The sequence below is a fragment of the Aythya ferina genome, assembly GCF_964211825.1.
Source record: "Aythya ferina genome assembly, chromosome: 20".
Taxonomy (NCBI): Eukaryota; Metazoa; Chordata; class Aves; order Anseriformes; family Anatidae; genus Aythya; species Aythya ferina.
In genome coordinates this window covers 4,845,238-4,863,374 of record NC_140318.1, presented here as the reverse complement: position 1 = coordinate 4,863,374, position 18,137 = coordinate 4,845,238, and the positions used below count along the sequence as shown (strand labels likewise).

At 52.4% G+C, this 18,137-nt stretch overlaps 1 protein-coding gene across 3 annotated transcripts in view; it reads right to left on the bottom strand.

Annotated features, from left to right (window-relative positions):
- NTNG2 (netrin G2) overlaps nt 1-17,885 on the bottom strand; it is a 50,841-nt gene extending 32,956 nt beyond the window's left edge. The window contains exons 1-2 of one of the 3 annotated variants that reach the window (XR_014684989.1): nt 17,659-17,883; nt 13,934-15,059 (exon numbers count right to left, since the gene is read on the bottom strand). Coding sequence is in view for 2 of the 3 variants with exons in the window: in XM_084494037.1 (XP_084350163.1) it covers nt 13,934-14,146 (213 nt within the window). In the remaining variant the exon portion in view is untranslated. Of the gene's footprint in view, nt 1-13,933; nt 15,060-17,658 lie in introns of all 3 variants that reach the window. The other 2 variants (XM_084494037.1, XM_084494036.1) reach the window with 2 other exon arrangements.
- Between the last annotated feature and the right edge of the window lie 252 nt (nt 17,886-18,137).

Genomic DNA, 18,137 nt, shown 5'->3' with positions numbered 1-18,137 from the left:
TCTGACCTGCAAAGCTGCTGGAAGTGCTTGTGGTCTGATTTATGGTGCTCTGGGCAAGGCAGAGGAGGGGAGACCTGGCTCCCACAAGTGGGGACTCATGGGTGTAATGTGGGGACTGGGGCTGTGCCTTGAATGTGGATGCTGATGTATAATGTGAGGTACTTTGGAAAATCTGGGGTTTGCCATCTCCAGCTGGGCTACCAAACCCACTAGGAGCTGCCTAGGGCTGTCTCCGCTCTGCATCTGTAAAATGGGCTTTTTGCCTCCCCATGGCTCAGAGGCGTGCTGGGTACAAGCGAGTGGAGGCCACAGCGCCAAGAAGCCTAGAAAAGCTCCTGAGGGCATAAATAATTCTGTCTTTTGAGCAGCATTTGGGTAGTGTGCTGCAAGTAAGGCAGCTCCACGAGCAAAAACAGCGAGCAGCTGATCTGTACGTGAGCACCAGGCTGCTCTGTGAGGGATGAAGCGGTGCCTGTGGGGAGGGGGGGGGCTCCTGTAAATAAAGCGTGCCTTGCTGCGTGCGTGCACTAAGCTGCCAGGGAAAGCAGCAGAAACCAGGGGGTGAAAAGCAACAAAACTCGTACTGTTTCCAACATGAGCTCAACCTCCTGACACAGCCCCATTTGCAGTGATGTGTGGCTTTTGCCATCTCCTGTGCGTGCGGGGAGAGGAAGGGGCTGTGGCTGGAGCTGCTGAGCCCCGGTGCGGTGCGTGCACATCCCCCTGAGCAGAGAGGGCACTGGATGGATGCTTCGCTGGGTGTTTGGTTATTTTTCACTTGCAGCTGTACCAAGTGAGTGAGGGGCATGGATGATGTGCTCAGACCTGCATGGGTGGGTCAAGTTGTGGGGTGAGGGCACCTGTCTGGTGCTCCCTTCCCAAAGGAAGGTGTCCTGAGCAAGGGCAGATGCCAGCTGGGGAGCTGGGGGGCCTCTCCTGCTGCAGCATGCCGCACTGGAGCGGGGATTAAAAAAAAAATAAGGTATTGACATATTTAATATGCTCTCCTGACTCGTCACGTTCAGAGGAATTGTTTACCTCTGCTAATGAGACACAGCTTCCTGCTGGGGGATGTAGCTGCCTCTTAGCACAGCTTTACAGTGGCTGCTGATGGAAGAGGATGAAAAATCCCCATCAGCTGAAGCTATGGGGGCTTTGAGTGCATTTTCCTGTGCTGAGGCAACATATTGTGTTGCAGTATGGTTCTGCCGCAAATGCGGTCATACAAATGGCTTAATAGGACAACCCTGAAAAGGCCATCCTGGAGCTGTGTTTTCATGTCTCGTTTCTGAAGAAAGGCACAGCAGTGTGGCGTTGTGGTGTGGGGCTGGTGGGGAACCGCCTGTGGGGCAGAGCAGAAGGCTTCCCAATAAATTTGTGCTGCTGCTCAGGAGGTGAATCTCCACTGAGTATTTGCTGTGTGAGCGGTCCCCAGTGTGGCCGTGCTGACCAGGTTCATCCTTACGGCTAGGGATGATGCTCCTGCTGCGGGCTGGCAGGCTGAGAGCAGGAGGAAGCAGGGCCAAAGCCCTGCCCGTCTCCCATATGCCTGTCCCAGGGATCAGGGAACTGGAGGCTCGTGATCCCTGGTGGCTCCTTTATACCCAAACCTGTAAACGTGCACAGCTCAGCAAGCCCAAGGATGTCTTTAAGCACCCTGATGCTTGGAGTGGCATATGGCTTGAGATCTGCTGAGTTTTAACAGGGCAAATGTGAAAATAACCTCTAAGTGACAGCGCTGAAAGGTGGGCAAGAGCCTCAAAAGCCACCAAGTGAGTCACGTCACTATGGCTTCCTCTGCTAAAATGAAATGTTCCTTTTTGGTTTGGGGCTTATTGAAATGTCCTTCCTCCTCGGGATGCTCAATGCGTTTGCTGCCGGTGGGGTGGTTTGAAGTCAGCTGGGAGGGCAGGGGGGGAGCGGAAACAGATGGCCACTCTTTGGCTGCTCCCTTGGTCCTGGTAAGATCAGTTATAGCACTGTTGAAACAATTCCAGGTATTATTTTAGAACCTGGTTTCCTTATCCAAGCCATGTGTCCTCCAAAGAATCTGTCCAAAGTCTCAAGATATTTACGTCTTCAATCTAAAAGTCAGAATGCATTAGCCGGGGAAACTTGGTCTCAGGGAGCTTAAAATAAAACAGTTCACTTAGTCTCACGCTATTAAATCAGTCGTGAATGTCCTCATGGCAACTAAATGTTGCGGCTCTCCAGCATGCTCTTCTGGTTGCTCTTTTCTTGGGGGCGCACCAAAAAGCGTTGCAGCCTTGCTGAGCCCAAGCTCAGCCCAAATGGGCAAAGCCCTGGGGCAAGTGGTCAAATCCTAGCTGAGGACAAGTTGTCACAGCAAGACTGTGACTGCATGGGGCAAATGTCCCCAGGGGGGTGACATCCCTGGCAATGTCCCATGCTGGTGTTTGCAGGTGCACCCTTGGGTTTCACCTCCTCTCAGTGCTCAGCAGAAATGCTGCACGAGGGCACTTCTGAAGGTGACAGCGGGGGTTTGGTCCTTGAAGGAGGATTTCTTGGGCAGCAAGCTCTGTCTGACAAGGCATGATGACAGGAATCCAGGGTGCTGTAGGTAAGCTGCCCCCTGATTTGCTGGGGGGAGAGGGAACAGGGAAAACAGGCGCACTAAAAGCCCAGTTTCACAAAGCCCAGCTGGTTCCTAGGGCTCTTAATGAGCGCACAAAGTTGTTTTGCTTTTTTTCCTGGCAGATAATGCCATTTTTAAGCCTCATAGCATAAAATTATATATTTTTGTAGGTGAAATTACTTGATTAATCATTAAGCTGTTGAATATTTTAAACAAACTAGACATCTGTTGTGAATGGAGAAAGCTGCACAGAAATAAAACTGCAGCCTTCAGTAGGTCCCCATGCCAAAGGAAAAGCTGGAAAGAAATTACAATCGCTAGCTGCACAATGAAGAAAAATAATAAAAATATTAGTAAGGTTAAAGAAAAATATAAAGGTTTGAGTGATGAAAAATAAGGGGACAGTGTGAAAGTTTGTACTGCTTGGCCAAGGATGTTGACCACTGCTGTCAGAACCCCTGTGAGCTGCTCAGCTGGTGTCTTGGCCTGGGGACCCCGTGGAGCTGTGTTGCTTCCCACGGTCTCTGCCTGATGAGATCCTATAGTTCAGGTCAAGCTTCTGCTAGAGCCCAGGTCACCCTGGGATCGATCTGGTTTTAATCCCACTCACAAGAGGAAGAGCGGTGTCACATCAGTTTGGAGAGGTTTCAGAAATTAGAACTTTGTTTTTAGCTGGGGTGAAGAAATGTTGGCTTTTCTGTGGGAAGATTTTTGTCCAAGGGGGAAGAAAATAAATGCATTTCTTGGGCACAAAGACCTATGTTGTTCTGCAGGTTTCTCTTCTGTCCTTCCTTCCGTAGTGTTTTCCCCAAGAACAGGCTCAGACCTTAGATGTTTCCAGGGTGTTCTGCAAGAGCTGGCGATGGTTGGGCAGCTGGGTCACCCCCCTCTGCAGCTGCCAGTGTTAAAAGCCCTGAGGATCTGGATCCAGCTCCCTGCAGACTTACAAATGGGACTGCTACTTAGCAAACGGACTCACCCAGCAGCCAGGAGAATGCCTTGACCTGTGTGTGCCATCAGCAACAACCAGCCCTGACACAGCCGGGGTGCAAGCAGGAGGCAGGGGGGCTGCGGTGGGCAGGGCTGGTGTGGTGCTTCCCCTCCTCCTGCAGGCGTTTATCAGGTTTTGTGAGCAGCAGCACGAGTCATCCAGGGCAAAACAACCCTGCGAGGGATCAGCGTTTTGCTGGCCTTTGAGCTGGGTGGTTGCTGGAGGGATTTCAATGAGGAAAAGCAGCACGAAAACCTCCCTCCGGGGAGCACTGAATGTCACCTCCACCCACCAGGTGACAATCCTCTCCCGGTGCTCGCCCTGCTCCAGACGTCTTAAGGAGCTCTCAGGTGCATCCCAAGGTCTTTCCGCTTCCTGCAGTGCCCCCGCGACCCTGCCTTGGTTTTCAGCTTAAAGATTAGCTGATTAGGTTCACAAAGTCCCCGCGTTGCCTCGCACAGCAACAAAGCGCTCGGGTTCGTCTCAAATTTCCATCAGACCCTGCAAAACAACTGCACTGGCAAAATCCTTGCGTGCACCTGATCCCTCCTTTCCCTGCTACTCTCCCTGCAGGTGTCCTGCAGCCCCCTCCCCTGCACAGCCTGTCTGGCACTGGTGCCTGCCAGCCTTGGAGGACAGGGTCCCCAACATGTGGTGGCCCCGTGGGGCAGCAGATGGCCAGGAGCACTGCTGGAGCAGCCCCTGTGCTCACAGCACGGCTCCTGCTGGGGAAGATTTCGGGCCGTGACAGTGACAGCACCTGGTCTGTCCCTGGCTCTCAGCATCCAGACACCCAAAGTTTTATTTCGTAGCTTCTCCCGGTGGAGCGCGGCGTTGGGTTTGTTTGCGCAGAAGGTTTCAGGATAAAACCAGAGAGGTTGTTTCAGTGCATTTGTTTTCCTGTTCTTTACGCTCAGATGAGTTCCCTGGGTTAATCCCGGGATTAGCGGCCCCGCCGCCCTGTGCTGCTCCCTGCAGCTGCCAGCCTGTGCCCAGCAGGCAGGATGAGCTCCCCATCCCAGCCCAGGTGACGAGCAGCTCCGTCCTCTGCTCTGACACAGTGAAACCTGCCTTCTGCGACACGAGTTGTCACCACGCTGTGATATGAGTGGATCAGGAGACTTTTGTGGTTTTTCTCTCAATATCTGCTCCAGGAAGCAACTCCGTTTCCTGACCAGAATTGCGTTTACATGGGAGAACCGGTGGGCTTGTCCTAAAGCCATCGCTGGGCATTTTAGCTCTTGTTCTTGACCCCATGGGTCAACTGCTCTGTCTGGATTTATGAAAAGACAAGGTGATTTTATGATCAAAACTAACATTTGTGGGTAATTAAATCTCATGCTTCAGGGGCATAAACCATAACCTGCCAGTGGCCAGGATGGGACTCCCAGAGAACTGGAAATAGTTGCTGACAATTAATTTTCACTCTCTTCGTGGGGGCTGGGAGGGATCAGAGGGGTGAAACAACCGTAATTAATTTACAGCGATTATTTCCAACAGCTGGCAAGTGGCATAACTCAGCGGCGGAGATGGCTGGGAGCACGGAAATAATTGAGCAGAAATACCTCTGGAGCGAAGCGCCGGCCGGGTCCCTGCTTGTGCAGGGCGAAGGTCTGCACCTCCCTCAGCTGCGGGAGCAGCGGTGGCTGAGCCCAATGCCCCGGGAGCTGGAGGTGGCCCCAGCAGGGATGGGGTTTCTCAGCTCCCTGTAGGCTGCAAAGTGCCCTGCGCTGTGTCCTGGTGCTCAGGATCACCGTCCCCAGCTGGGGTGTTCCTCTTGCACTGGTTACCCCATCCCTGGTGCCTACGTGGGTTTTTGCTGTGACGTGAGGCTGTGAATCGAATCCGGCAAACATTTCAGAAGTATTTGCCTGTGCTGTTTTGGGATTCTTGGTGTGTTGGCAGGGAGGGGTCCCTGGGTGGGGCCACGTTTGCTGCAAAATTGGGCTGTGGGGATGCTGGGGGTGCTCTGGATGTAAAACACGCCTTTTCAGAATGAAACCCCAATAGCTTTCTTTGAGATGTGTTTTTCTGTTTCTCCTAAATGCCACTTGGTGAAGTTACGTATATATTTGATAATCCAGAGGCCTGGGAGCTTGGGAACGCTCTCAGCAAAGCCCTCGTCCTTGCACCCCGCGGGTGTGCCCCAAGCTGGGCACAGAGCCCTGCGCATCGCTTCCCTCTCCGTGCTGACCCTCTGAAGAGATGCTTTTAAGTGGCCCGTGCGTGTAGGCAGATTCTGGCAAGGCGTCTGTGATTAAGTGGTGGATTATTTAGCAGCTTCACCTCTGCAGGGGAAGGCTGGCTCCGTTTTGGAGGCAGGGAGCTCCGGGGAACGGAGCCTTGCAGGGATGGGGAGCGGTGCGTGGGCTCGCGGGGATGTTTGCTCGCTCCTGTGCCCTTCCCTCGCTGCCTCCCTTCCCCCAGCCATCTGCAAGGGGCTCTTATTAGGGCAGAGAAAGCAAAAGGGGAGAAGAACGTCCTCACTAACAAGCTGTTTCCTGTTTATTAGCAGGTAAAGGCAGAGCTGGGATGAATTATTAATAGGGTGGAAATGGGGTCCCTCCACAGATCTGTTGCTAATTCTGGCTCAGCCAAATGTCACTCTTTCTCCCCCCTCCATCCCGCAGTGGTTTGGGGGATTGATTGCTCTCTCCCTTTCTTTCTATTCCTCCCGGATCGGAGGTTGTCTGAGCGCAAGGTCACCCCTCTTCACGGGGCGTTAGGACACGCTCTGCCTGCCTGCTGGATTCAGGATACCGTGAGTCAGCAGAACACGCACCGCTGGCTTCGCCGCACGGCTCTTAGTAAGCGCACGCCGGTACGCACTCAGCAAGACATTTCGCTTTTCTTTTTGCCTCTTTCCTTTGGCCTGAAGCAGATACTCATTCACTGAACAGCACGCTGCTCGTTCAAGGCTCTCACGCTCCCTTGGGCCCATCTCTCTGCAAGAGAGGAGACGCAACCTGTGCTTTGCTGGCTGCTGTTCCCCTTCCCCCTCTCCAGTCTGTTTCTCAATTCGAGAAGCATCTTGTGAATATTTCACCACATTTTGCTCAGTGCTGTGCCCTTCTCCAGGCGTAGCTGCTGCTCCTGTTGCTCCACCAGCCATGGTGAAATGTCTGAGTGGCTGGGTTGGGGGGTACCAATGCAACATCCCATCTCCTGGTGGGGAAACTGAGGCAGGCAGGGGCTTAAGGAGCAGGTTTTGGCTTTGCCAGGAGCTTTTGAAAGTCCCAGGTCCCTGCAGTTGAGCACCAGAGTGGTGGCTTCTTGACCTGATCTTGATGTAAGGGTCAAGGAAACCTCAGCTCTTGCCCCATGCTGTCTCTGAAACTTTCCCCATAATCTGCTTTGTACCTTCACAGGAAAAGAGGGTCTGCACCATTCCCTGTGCCATAGATCGTGCAGGAGTCTGAGATCCAGGCAGGAGTCTTCCTCCCTGCAAAGGGAGAAAGCAGCTGGTGCCCATCACGCACAAGCACTGATCTCAGTCACCTCCCCATCCTCCCAACACAGCTGCCACGGCTCAGGCACAGACAAAATGGTCCCAAAAGACCTGTGACATGACAAACTTTAAGCACCAGGCTGAAATCAGCCCAGTCTAAGGGTGACCTCCCCCAGCATGGCACCGGCAGAGCTGCCTTCAGAGCAATGCTGACATTCCCAAAGCCCCAGGGTGGCCAGGCAGCACAGGGTGCCTTGGAGCAGCAGCCCAGCCTCTGCTGCGGGATCGCCCTGGCCCAAAAATGCATGTGCTGCCCATCTGGGGGCGATGCGAGGGTTAAGCACCACGTGGAAAATTCCACTCCTAAGCAGATAATCTTGTCTGCGCTGGGCACATCCATGCATCGCGCGCAGCCTGGCCTGCCATGTAATAATTTTTGAGCAGCTCCTTCGTTCGGGACTGGTAATTCCCCAATGAGCTGCTGTAACCCCAACCCCTCTCTCTGCTGCCTGGCCTCACCTCCGTGCCCATCCTGCCGTCAGGGTGGGGCTGTGCTATGCCACTGCTCCTTTTGCCAGTTTGCAGATTAAGGGGTGACCTCGAGGCTGGGATCAGCCAGCGGGATCAGGAGCTGATGAAGCAGGTGCCCCTCAGCCAGCAAATATGGGCACACGTTCAGGGACGCCGAGGTTTAATCCCACTGACTGCTTTTTAGCTCGCCTCCAAACCTGGATGTTCTGTACCCAAGACTTGCAAGCTTTGCTCTTCCCGGGGCATTTCCCTAAAGCTCGTCCACAAATTAAGCTGCCTGGATCCTGCCCCATCCCTCCTCTGCCAGATTCAGCCCCGTGTCTCGCTACAGAACAGCATCTGTGTGCAGACACGGCCCCTACCAGGAGCAGCGCAGCAGCAGCGACCTGTTTGCTGGACTCGGAGTGCATTATTGATTCAGGACGATGAAAATGCTTAGGAAGTAGGAAAAGTGTCCTGCTCTCTAAAAGCTTGAGCGCCTTGCAAGCTCAATACATGCAGCCTTTGCAGAGAGGCTTGCTATGCTGCTATTAATATTTTATTCTCTAAGAGAGGCCCAGATAGTTTGAATGGGGGAGGGCAGGACTTGGTGCTGGGGGGGGGGGAGAAGTGAGTAGAACAGAGGCACTGCTGCAGCCCTCAAATGTGGGTGCAGATCCCCCCAGAGCCTTTATAGGAGGAGGACAGCTTGGTGGTGAACACCCCTGCACCCCCCCATCTCTTGTTAGGGACCCCTGCATCCTTTACTCTGCTTTTGCTGTTGCATGCGCTTCTGGAAACCAGACCGTGGTAGAAGAGCAGCCCTTCCCACCAAGTGCCAGGGCCTGAAGGAGATCCTATCCATGCTACAGAATACAATACAGATTAAAAATGACTAAAAAGGACTTTCCTGAATCTCTGAGCTTCCAAAGTTGCTCATGGAAAACTGCTGTGCGTGGAGCTGGTGGATGAGTGAGGGCCACAGATGCTGGAGGAGCTGCTCCCCAGCAAGCCTTTGGAGTCACTGCTCTGGTTTTTTTCCACCTGGATGCAGTCCCCGCTGAAGAGCAAAGCTTTTCGTAAGAGCAGTTTATTCTTTCTCATCTCTTTCAAGGTGGGGGTAAACTTTCTGTTCACTGTACCAATTAAATCTACTTGACAGCTTGATTTCTGTTGCTGAGCCTTTTCCATCAGCGAGTTGAAGCGATTCTTGTTAGGAGAGCAATATCCCACTTTGCAACAAGATGAATCCCGAACTGGGCATTTAAGGAAATTGCCACGGACTGCGAGTGGAAATCCCGTTTGCTCAGCACTCTCTAATTTAAAACTGAGCTGTATTCTCTCATTTTCTGTAAAGCCTCTGCTTTTATAACGCCGAGATCCTGCTGCACTAGAGTAGCCTCTGTGGTAGGAGAGTGGTGGTGTGCAATTTGCTGAGCAGCTGATAACGTGCAATGCGAGGGTCTGGCCCCAAGGGCAGGGAGCCACTGGTCTTGACTTCAGACTGTTCTCTGCAGCAGCCCTGGTGCTGAGAAGAGATTAAAATGGGGAATATGTCCAAAAGACCCCAGCCCTTTTCCCCCATGCTGGAAAGCAATGCTGCAAGGATGCAGTCGGTGAATTGGGAAACCTTCATCCTGGTGGAAATGGCATCAAGTTGGCTTTTCCAGGCACTCCTCAAAGGACAGAGGAGGCTTTTCCAGCTGTCATTTCTGTTCTGGAGGGCTGATGGGGGAGCAGGGCTGTTAGCACTTCACAGATGTGGAAAGAAAGATGAGGTTTTCTGCCCCTGACTGAGTTGTCAGAGGCATTTTGACAAGCTGAGAGTGGGCTTCTTGTGCTGCTGAATGTTGGCATAAGGGTCAAGTAATTGTCCCAAGTGCCATGTAGCTCCTGCCAGGAGGGGCAACGGGGAGCTCTGGCACCCAGCCCCCTGCTATAACCAAGGCTGGGGTTGCAGTCAACTGTGGGTGCTGCTGATTCGTTCAGGGAGGGAGAACATCCCCTCTCCTTGGAAAGGATTTGACTCACGTACGGGCTCTGCTCAGCCCAAAGGGTGGCCTCGAGTCTCGGGGTGGTTGCAAGGCTGAGGACCACTCACACTTTGCCCCCCAGGCTGGGGAAGGGCCGTGTATCTTGTCACTGCCTGGGGTACCAGCAGGGATGAATCCATCCTTTAACCACCAGCTCAGGCTGCATCTTTACAAATGCCTTTGGAAGAGCATCTGTGAAGCAATTCCACTTTTCTTCTTTCTTTAAGAACTTTGACTTTGTTTTTGATCACCCCCGGACCCACAGTCATCTGTTTGTACCTAAAGCAGGGTGTGAGGATGCTGCCAGGTGCAGCAGTATGTGACACAGGCTAACAGCCTAGGGAAAAGGACTTCTGTGCCTGAAAGTTTGTCTGCTTTTTCCTACGCTAGCAGCTGGTCTCAGAAGAGAAATAGCTCTTTAGCACAAGCCTTATAAACCCATGCCATTCAGAAAGTTTAGCTAAGAATTAAACTAAACATCAAATTTGGCTGAATGCGTAATGAATAAATAAAACCTTTTCCTTTCATGTACCCGTGCCAAAATCAACAAGCTCTATTAGCTGATGAAACAATGCTGACGCTAAATAAAAATACCCCTGACCCATCAATATGGGCTAAGAGCTCGGCCCTGCATCAAAGAGCGCTGTCTGAACAAGAAATACTGTCTCAACACCTCTGGAAAAAAAAAAAAAAAAGCTCCCATCTCGAGTGTTGCAGGCAGCTCTCGCCAGGGTGTTGAGGAGCAGCAGAACCGCCGTGGTGGCAGCCAGCTCCCGACACCTCTGCTCGTTCCCCTCACCTTTGCTGTAACGATTTGGGAACCCAGTGAGCCGCCAGCCCCTTTGGAACAGGGAACGGGGCTGTGATGTTTGCTCGCTCCCCGCCACCTGCCCTGTACGTAAACTGCCCACAAAACCTGTGGGTTATTTTTTTTTTTTATCAGGTGTGCGAAGTGCCAAAGCTTGACGGTGAAATTCTCCAAGGCTGGTATCAAAGAGGTGCTTCAGCAACAGGGAACAGCTCAGCGCCAGGGCTGGGCCACCTTCCTGCACCATGTCCGCATCCCCTGCGTGCCTGGGGCTCCTGGCTGGGCCCCTCTGGCCAGCACCTCCCATTTGAAATCTGGTTTGAAATCTGTGTTTTGCTGCTTTATGCCCTGATCTGGGTCTTTGAAGTTTTCCCCCTCCCCTCGGCAGCCTTGGTTAAAAGCCCCGTTCCCTATTGTTCCCTGTTAGACTCCGGTCGCGCCTTCAGATCGTTCAGGCTTTTATTTGCTCATCCATCTGTCTTCCTGCTCCCACCGCTCCCCCCCTGCCCTGCCAGAAGGGAAAGTACAATTCATTTTTCAGGTAACCCTGCCAGAAGGGCACTGACATGGATAGGAGACAGCTCAAGAGCTGTGGGGAAAAAAAAAAAAAAAGCAAAAAGTTGGGACTTTAATAGGCAGCAAAACGCTGCACAGCCAGAACGGAGCAGCCAGATGTGACTAGAAATTGCTGTAAAACTGAGAAAAGACAATCCTCCCAGTAATTCCTGCAATCCCCCAGGCGCCTCCTTCTGCAGAACTCTGAGGGCTGCTGTGAGTTGGTAAAACTGTAGTTTGTGAGTGATCCTTTGGGCTGTGCAAAGCCTCCCAGGCACGGGCACAGCCTGCAAGGTCAGAGCCTCGCAGGAGATGCTCACAGGGTCCTGGCCCTGCTGCTGGTGCCCGAGCAGGGCTCTGCACCTTCATCCAGGGGTGCTGTGTGCAGGAGCACGGCTCAAATCCAGCACCCAGGGACGTCTGTGTGTCTGTAACTTTGATTTCAGTTGTCTGAGCAGCGCAGGCGTCCCGCCGGGCTGTGCTTAATTCTTAGTAATGTTAGCTTAACTTCACGGGCAGTACCCTGCTGTTTTGAAAGACACCTAAGAAAGCAATATAGCCACCGTAAGAACCTCTCTGTTGGGAAGCTGGGCTCGTTTGAGAACCCACCTGTTAGATGAAAACAATTAAAAACCTGAAGAGAAAGGGTAAGGGGACAGGGAAAGGCATCGGGGTGGGCTGGCAGCGAGGGGCTCGGGTGGGAATTGCTGACCCCACGGGCAGCCCCAGCAGGGCTGTGCAAGCTGCGACCTTCCCCTCGCAGCGAGGACCAGGCTCTGAGGTCGCAATGATCGGCGGGCAGCAGCATTGATTTTTGTCCAGCGCTTCCCCTGCGCAGGGCTAGCACAAGTCCGCTCACATCCGCTGCGTGCCTCTCTGCATGTCAATAGGTGTCAAGTCACCACCCAGGGCCCGTGATGGAGAGGCCGCTTCTTGCTGATTCTGCCTTACACCGACCATAAGGGGATGCTCAGCAGTAAGTGGCCGCGTGCCCTTCTCCGTGACAAGGGCCCTGAATGTGTGCCTTGACAGCCTCCACGCGCACAAGTCCTGAGGCACGGGTTTCACCCCGTCTCCTGCTCCATGCCGGTGGGCTCGGCAGTGCTGGAGTTCATCGGCTTCGTTTTAGAAACTCTGATCCTCTAGAGAGGGCAGCACTGGTGTGAGATGTGGGAGACGAGGCAATAAATAAGGTGGGATTTCATAAACCTATCCAAAAAAAAAATATGAAGAATAACGTGCGGTGTAGTGCTTCTGTTCTGAGCTCGTGTCTCTGCCAGGGACTTTATCAGGGATTTTGCTGGGGATGACTGCTGCTGTGCTGCCAGACAAAGGCTGGGCTGGGCGTGCTCCCGCCGGGGTCAGGCAGGGACAGGAAGGCAAATCCATGTTCTGCATTTGTGCAACGCTCATTCAGGGACGTACGCGGTGTTTGCAAGTGTTACAGCACATGGCAGGCGTACGCTACGGGGAAACGCTGCTGGTGCCCAGAATAGAAAGATTTTAGCTCAGTATTGACTGAAGCAAGAGATGCAGAGAGCTGATTCCTGTTGGTATCTTTTACTTCCTCAGAGGGCAGTGGAGCCAGAGCCCAGCGCACCGTCAGCCAGGGAGCATTTGCAAATAGCAGCCGTGAATTTAGGAGAATGCAATCTGCTGTTCACCTTCTAATCCTTCTGCAGCCAGCCAGATAAATGGGAATCCAGAGCGCCTTATCAATAGTTAACTCTTTTATTTGCAGCCTTTGACTCGATCTTTTCTTTCAAATGATCTTTTAAAGGGAAAAGCTGCTGCTTATCTGGAATTAGTGAAAACAGCTCTGGCTCTAATGAGCCCCCCGTAGGCTGGAGAGAATGGGGTAAATAGTGGTGTCATGTCGTGATGGTCTTAAATGCTTGGAGTCTTTTGATGTATCAAAGGAGTGTTTTTTCTCTTGGATTTTCAAGAAAAGCCCCGAGCTGCTTAGGCCCAGGGTGTTTTCCAGGTGGGAAACTGAGGCATGGGGTACCCAAGCCTGGTTAAAGCTGGCAACAGAATTTGGGACTCCTTTCTCTCTTTTGCTGACTTAAATAAGAAAACCTATTCATGTTGCAGCTAGTAGGGTGGCGTACTTTAGAAGTTGCTCCTTGCTCGGTGCTCTCCCTGCTGGAAGCCCCATCAGCAGGGGCTGCCTTTGTCGCTGTGCCCTGCACCACTGCCACAGGGCAGAGGACGCTGCAGCCATGCTGGGTTGCTCTCTGCTTTGACCCCTGAACTCTTTTTAACAACATAAAGCCTTGTGAATTATAAATCAAATGCTCCTGCTGAGCTTTGTGGTGCACGGAATGAAATGCAATGATTAATATTTAAGGGAAAATAAGTTAAAGATTTTAACTACAAGGGCAAGTGTCTGTCCACAAAGTCTTCTCACACTGAGACCAGAAGGAAGGGAGAGCTGCGTTTTCAGGGACTTTGGGGAAAGTCGTGGTGTTTGACCAGCCGACCCTGAGCTCCCCCTGGCCTCTACTGTCCTGGCTCTTACACCGAGACAAGGTGCCCGCCTCTGGCACAGCCCTGGTGTGGGCAATACCAGCAGGGAAGTCCCTGGCCTCCGCAGCCTTTTGGTGTGGGACTGGTGAGCCCACCACGCATTTCAGCAGGTGGGTGTGTGTGCTCAGAGCAGCTCGGGCTGCTGCTGCTGGCAGCTGTGCTTCTGAAACTCGGACCAGGAACAGTTCTTGTCTTTCTGCCCCTCAGCCCTCCCCAGCTCCTCGCCCACCCCTTGGTTGCACTGCCCCGTCCCTGCTCACGGGCCCACCCCTTGCGCAGCACCAAGATGAGCGGAGAACTCTTCCCATCTCCCAGATTTGGAGACTGGGAGCTCAAGGTGGCAGCCAGCAGTGCCACCCTGAGTGGAAATATTCCTCCAGCAGCACCTCAGCAGGACGCTGTGCCTGGCCACCTACAAGCAGAGCCTCTTAACAGTGCATCGAACAAGGAAGGAAATACTTACATGGGTGCAGAACCGCTCCGGAGGGTCCCCGCAGGTGATTCCTGCCGGATCCACTCTCACTGTCACATAATCCTTCATCCGCATGGCCTTGGGCTGACAAGCATAAAACTCCCATGATGGGCCATCGTCTGTGGTCACCCAGGACTTGCAAATGTCATACTGTCCCATGGCCAAGGGGAGACGGTGCAGAAGGAGAGCGAGCAGGTACAGCATGGCAGCTGCGGCCGAGTGCGGGATCCCAGGGCAGGGGCAGTGCCAAGAGTCCTGAGGAAGGCAGCTACTGGGCTAGGGGGTGCTCTCAGGATCAGCATGGAAACTCCTCATCTAAAGATGATCCAGTCCAAGGAGATCAAGGCGAGGACAGGAACGATCCCACTTTGTATGCCGTGCTCAGGCACAGAGAGTTTCTCCCGGCACAGAAGCCAACTTTGCAAATTGCTTGATTCGGAAAGTTTTGGCTGGAATTGCTGTTCAGTGGTCAAAAGTCTTCCTTAACCTCATTTTTTCTGCTTTTATTGTACGAAAGGGCTTCCAAATCAGCATGAAAATATCTAGAGGTGACTCCAGTCAATCAATAGAAAGATCAAGTTCTGAGTTGCTGATGAAATTTGATAGCAGTAAATTGGAGAGGCTGGGAGATGGTGCTGGATCAGGTTTTCCTCAACCTTCTTGTCTGCTGCAGATGCGTCACTGGGTAAAGTGCCTTAACCTGGGGGTCTGCTTGAAATAATTATTGGGGCTTTTGAACATTAGTATGTGAGATAGCTACAGCATCTGGTCGTCAGCACGGCGCTGACAGGAGAGGCTCTATGGGGCTAACCTCCCCTTCTCCCAGACGGTGATGGCATCGGTGTTACTGTGTCAGGGGGCGGCATCTGCAGGGGTCTGAGCAGGCTGCTGGGTGCTCAGAGCAGCGGTGGGAGCAGTGCTGGCCTCACTGCTTCTCCCTCTGCTCCTTGCAGCTGTGGTGAGGAGCTGGTGTACGCGTACGGAGGTTTGTCTGACTGTGCCTTTTGGCAACGGAGCATCGAGTTCCCAAGCCTTCAGCTCCAAGTCATGCTGCTACCTGAGGTCTCGTTTCTCTTGCATGATCAGGGCAAAGGGAGAGTTCATTAGCAGGCTGCACCTGCAACAAATTGAAAGACAAATTAGCTGGGGGAAAAGGAGGTGCAGTTGGAGCAACAAGACCTGTAAGAACATGGGTCCCCTGGGAAATACAGACCTCGGCCGGGCTTCCCAAGATACAAGCCAGTTTTTTGTAAAAGGGAGATATACAACTTTAATAAAAAGAAATCCATAGTAAGATGCTTATGGCTCTTCTGCTGTTTGGGAGATTGGAAGGAGCGCTGCCCCATTTAAGGTATCTGATTTTAACAGCAGCTGGACAACAATAGCTCTAATGGGTCTTCAAATAATATCAAGGAGTAGCTGTAGGTCATTAGAAGATGGAGAATATGCAGACAGACCAGGGACAGACAGATAAATTGAATGTCTTAAAAAGATAAGCGAATAAATAAGACAGCTGGGGAGACAGAAACATTGTCCAGCATCTCCACATATGATTTATCTGAACAATAACATTTAATAAAAAACAATTTAAAGTTCTAATAACGTTTAAGGTTCACCTAATACAAAGAGCAATGACCTTCCCAGTATTCATTTCAGGTTAAAACAACAATTCTGCAATTTTGTTGTCTTTCCAATAGAGCCATAAAAATCTTAAGTAATTACAAAACAAAATGACAAAGAACTGAAAAGAGAGAGTCAAACCCTCTCTCAGCATTAGATCCCGGGGAGAAATCTCATAAGAGGAGGTGGGAGGCATGCATCCAGAACAGAAATTCAGCTCTGGCTAATTCTCTTTCTATTGGATTCCCCAACTTTTCTCCCAGAATTTGGAGATGCCTGCTTCAACAGCATGCCTAGTATTTGCTTTCTCATAAAGCTCAGTTACTAAAGCTCAGAAACGCCAGGTTAACAGACGCATTGATCCATGTTTGGGGGATTCATATTGCTGTGCTGCCATCTCCCTTTCCCACCCCCCCCTTTTTAGTTGAAAGATTTCTGATTGAGATGAATGAGTTCAGAAAAGAGAAGCTCTCTCTCATGCTTCATCGCTAGCTCTCAAAGAAGAGCCTATTATAGCTGCGTTGGACCCGAATAAACTCCCAAAGAATAGGCTGGCTGCTATTTTTACATTATGAGTAAATGTAGTAAAAATAATAAAACGGTGTGACACAGTGTTTATAAGTCCCGCTGACATCAGAGCTGTCTTTTCAGTTATAATAAGTCAGTTCCTAATTATTACACCAAACTGGTCACAGCCAAGTGCCTAATAACATCAGAGCGCGTGAGACTTCAGCGTTGTGTATAAAACAAGCAGGAGTTTTAATGAGGACTCCAGTGCTGTTAAGTTTATGGATCTATTTTCATAGCTGTAAAACCATATCTTGCGCTTGAGTGGCTGTCAGGGAAGAACCCGGGAAGAAAGGATCTATAATATCTATTAGTTTCTTGTTATGCTCGCTAAATGTTGCGGATTCCCAGGGAAATAATTTGCCTGGGAATTTACAGTCAGTCAATCAAACAGGCGTGCTGGCTCCCTGGGAAGTCTGCGGTGCAACACTTCAACGTTACAGTCCCTTTGCAGAAATAGTAGCACGATGTGGCTCTGAAATAAGTCAGCACACCACCAACGGGGGGGAGACTTCCTGAGCTGAAGGTTTTACCCTGCTTGGTTTGGTCTGATCCTCGCAAAATAAATCTTCACCTGATATTATTAAGAAACTGCAGTTCATGGGAACAAATAGAATTAATGCTCTTTGTTGTCTTTGAAGAGTACACAGCAATCACAAGGGACTGATAGCCAGGGTATTAAAACCACAAAATTAGATTGTATCTTAGCTGGTTCTTTTTTTTTTAATTATTATTGGATTAACACCCAATTGAACACAAGAGACAACACAGCAACAACTGAGCTGCCCTGGAATTAAGGACAAAGTAAACTCAGTGAAGGAGTTTTTGATCTCGGAAGTTGCCTTAGAAATCAACCCGAGCCACTCTTCTCCCCGTGGGGACGGAGCGTGAGAGTTTTTGTCCCTTCTTTTCCTCGCTCGTCAGCCCCTTCCCCCCGAGCAGCGGAGTTGGGGAGTGCCCGCTCTGCAAGCGCTGCGAGGGGAGGTTGGACTGCACGAACGGCGTCGCAAAGCTCCGAGGAGCAGCCCCGTGCTCCCAGCAGAAAGACCTGTAAGTCTCCGAGCTCGGAGTCTCAGCCCCGTAAGTCTCCGACCCGTAAATCTCAGCCCCGTAAATCCGCTCCCACCGCTCCGCTCTCCGGAACGCCTTCGTGCCTCGGCTCAAACCCTTTCCCCACCTCGCCCGGGGTTTCTTTTTCACCCTAAAGCACTCCGAGAGCATTCAAGGACTAGGTTAAAAGTAAAAAGAGGGGGAAAAGAACCCCAAAGGGCGAGCCTCCCCGGCTCCGCATCACTTATCGGGAAAGTCCGAAGGGGAGCGATGCCTCCCCGCAGCTGGAGGGTCGCGCTGCCACCGCCCCGCCAGGGGGGCAGCGGCTCGGGGGGGGACGTTTTGGGGTCAGCAACGGCTCGGGGAGGGGGAGGACACGGCTTTGGGGTCGGCAGCACCCCATCTCCCGGCGGCAGGGTGGGGAGCCCCCGGGTCCCCGCACCCCAACTTCCCCGGGGCTCGGCGCTGCGCATCCTTACCGGGGGGGAGCTCTGCGGCGGGGGGGGTCTCCCGGCGGAGCCGCCAACTTCGGGGCCGGGGAGGCCCCCCCGGAGGGCAGCCGGAGCCCTGCTCGATGCCCGGCTCCCTTCTCAAGTTAGCGCCGAGGCTGCGGTCCCGTTTGAATCCCCAGCGGAGCTTTTATCCCCGTGCCTGATCCGGGCTGCGTAACTTCCTCTGTGCAGCTTTAGCACACCCCATCCCAGCGGCGGGCAATGTGCTTCTTAAAGGTGCAGGGAGGAAATGCGAGCGGCGGGGGAGGGAGGGAGGGAGGCGAGGAAAGCGCCCGAGGAAGAGGAGGCTGCGGGCGGGGAGGCTCCGGCCTCAGCCCCGGCCCCGGCGAGGCTGCGGGGTCCGCCCCGTCCGAGCCGCGGCCAGGCTCGGCCACCCCCCCCCTTCGGTTGTTTTATTTCCCCCGAGTGTTTTCATGTATTTATTCAATTCTTTACTAATCGTGCCG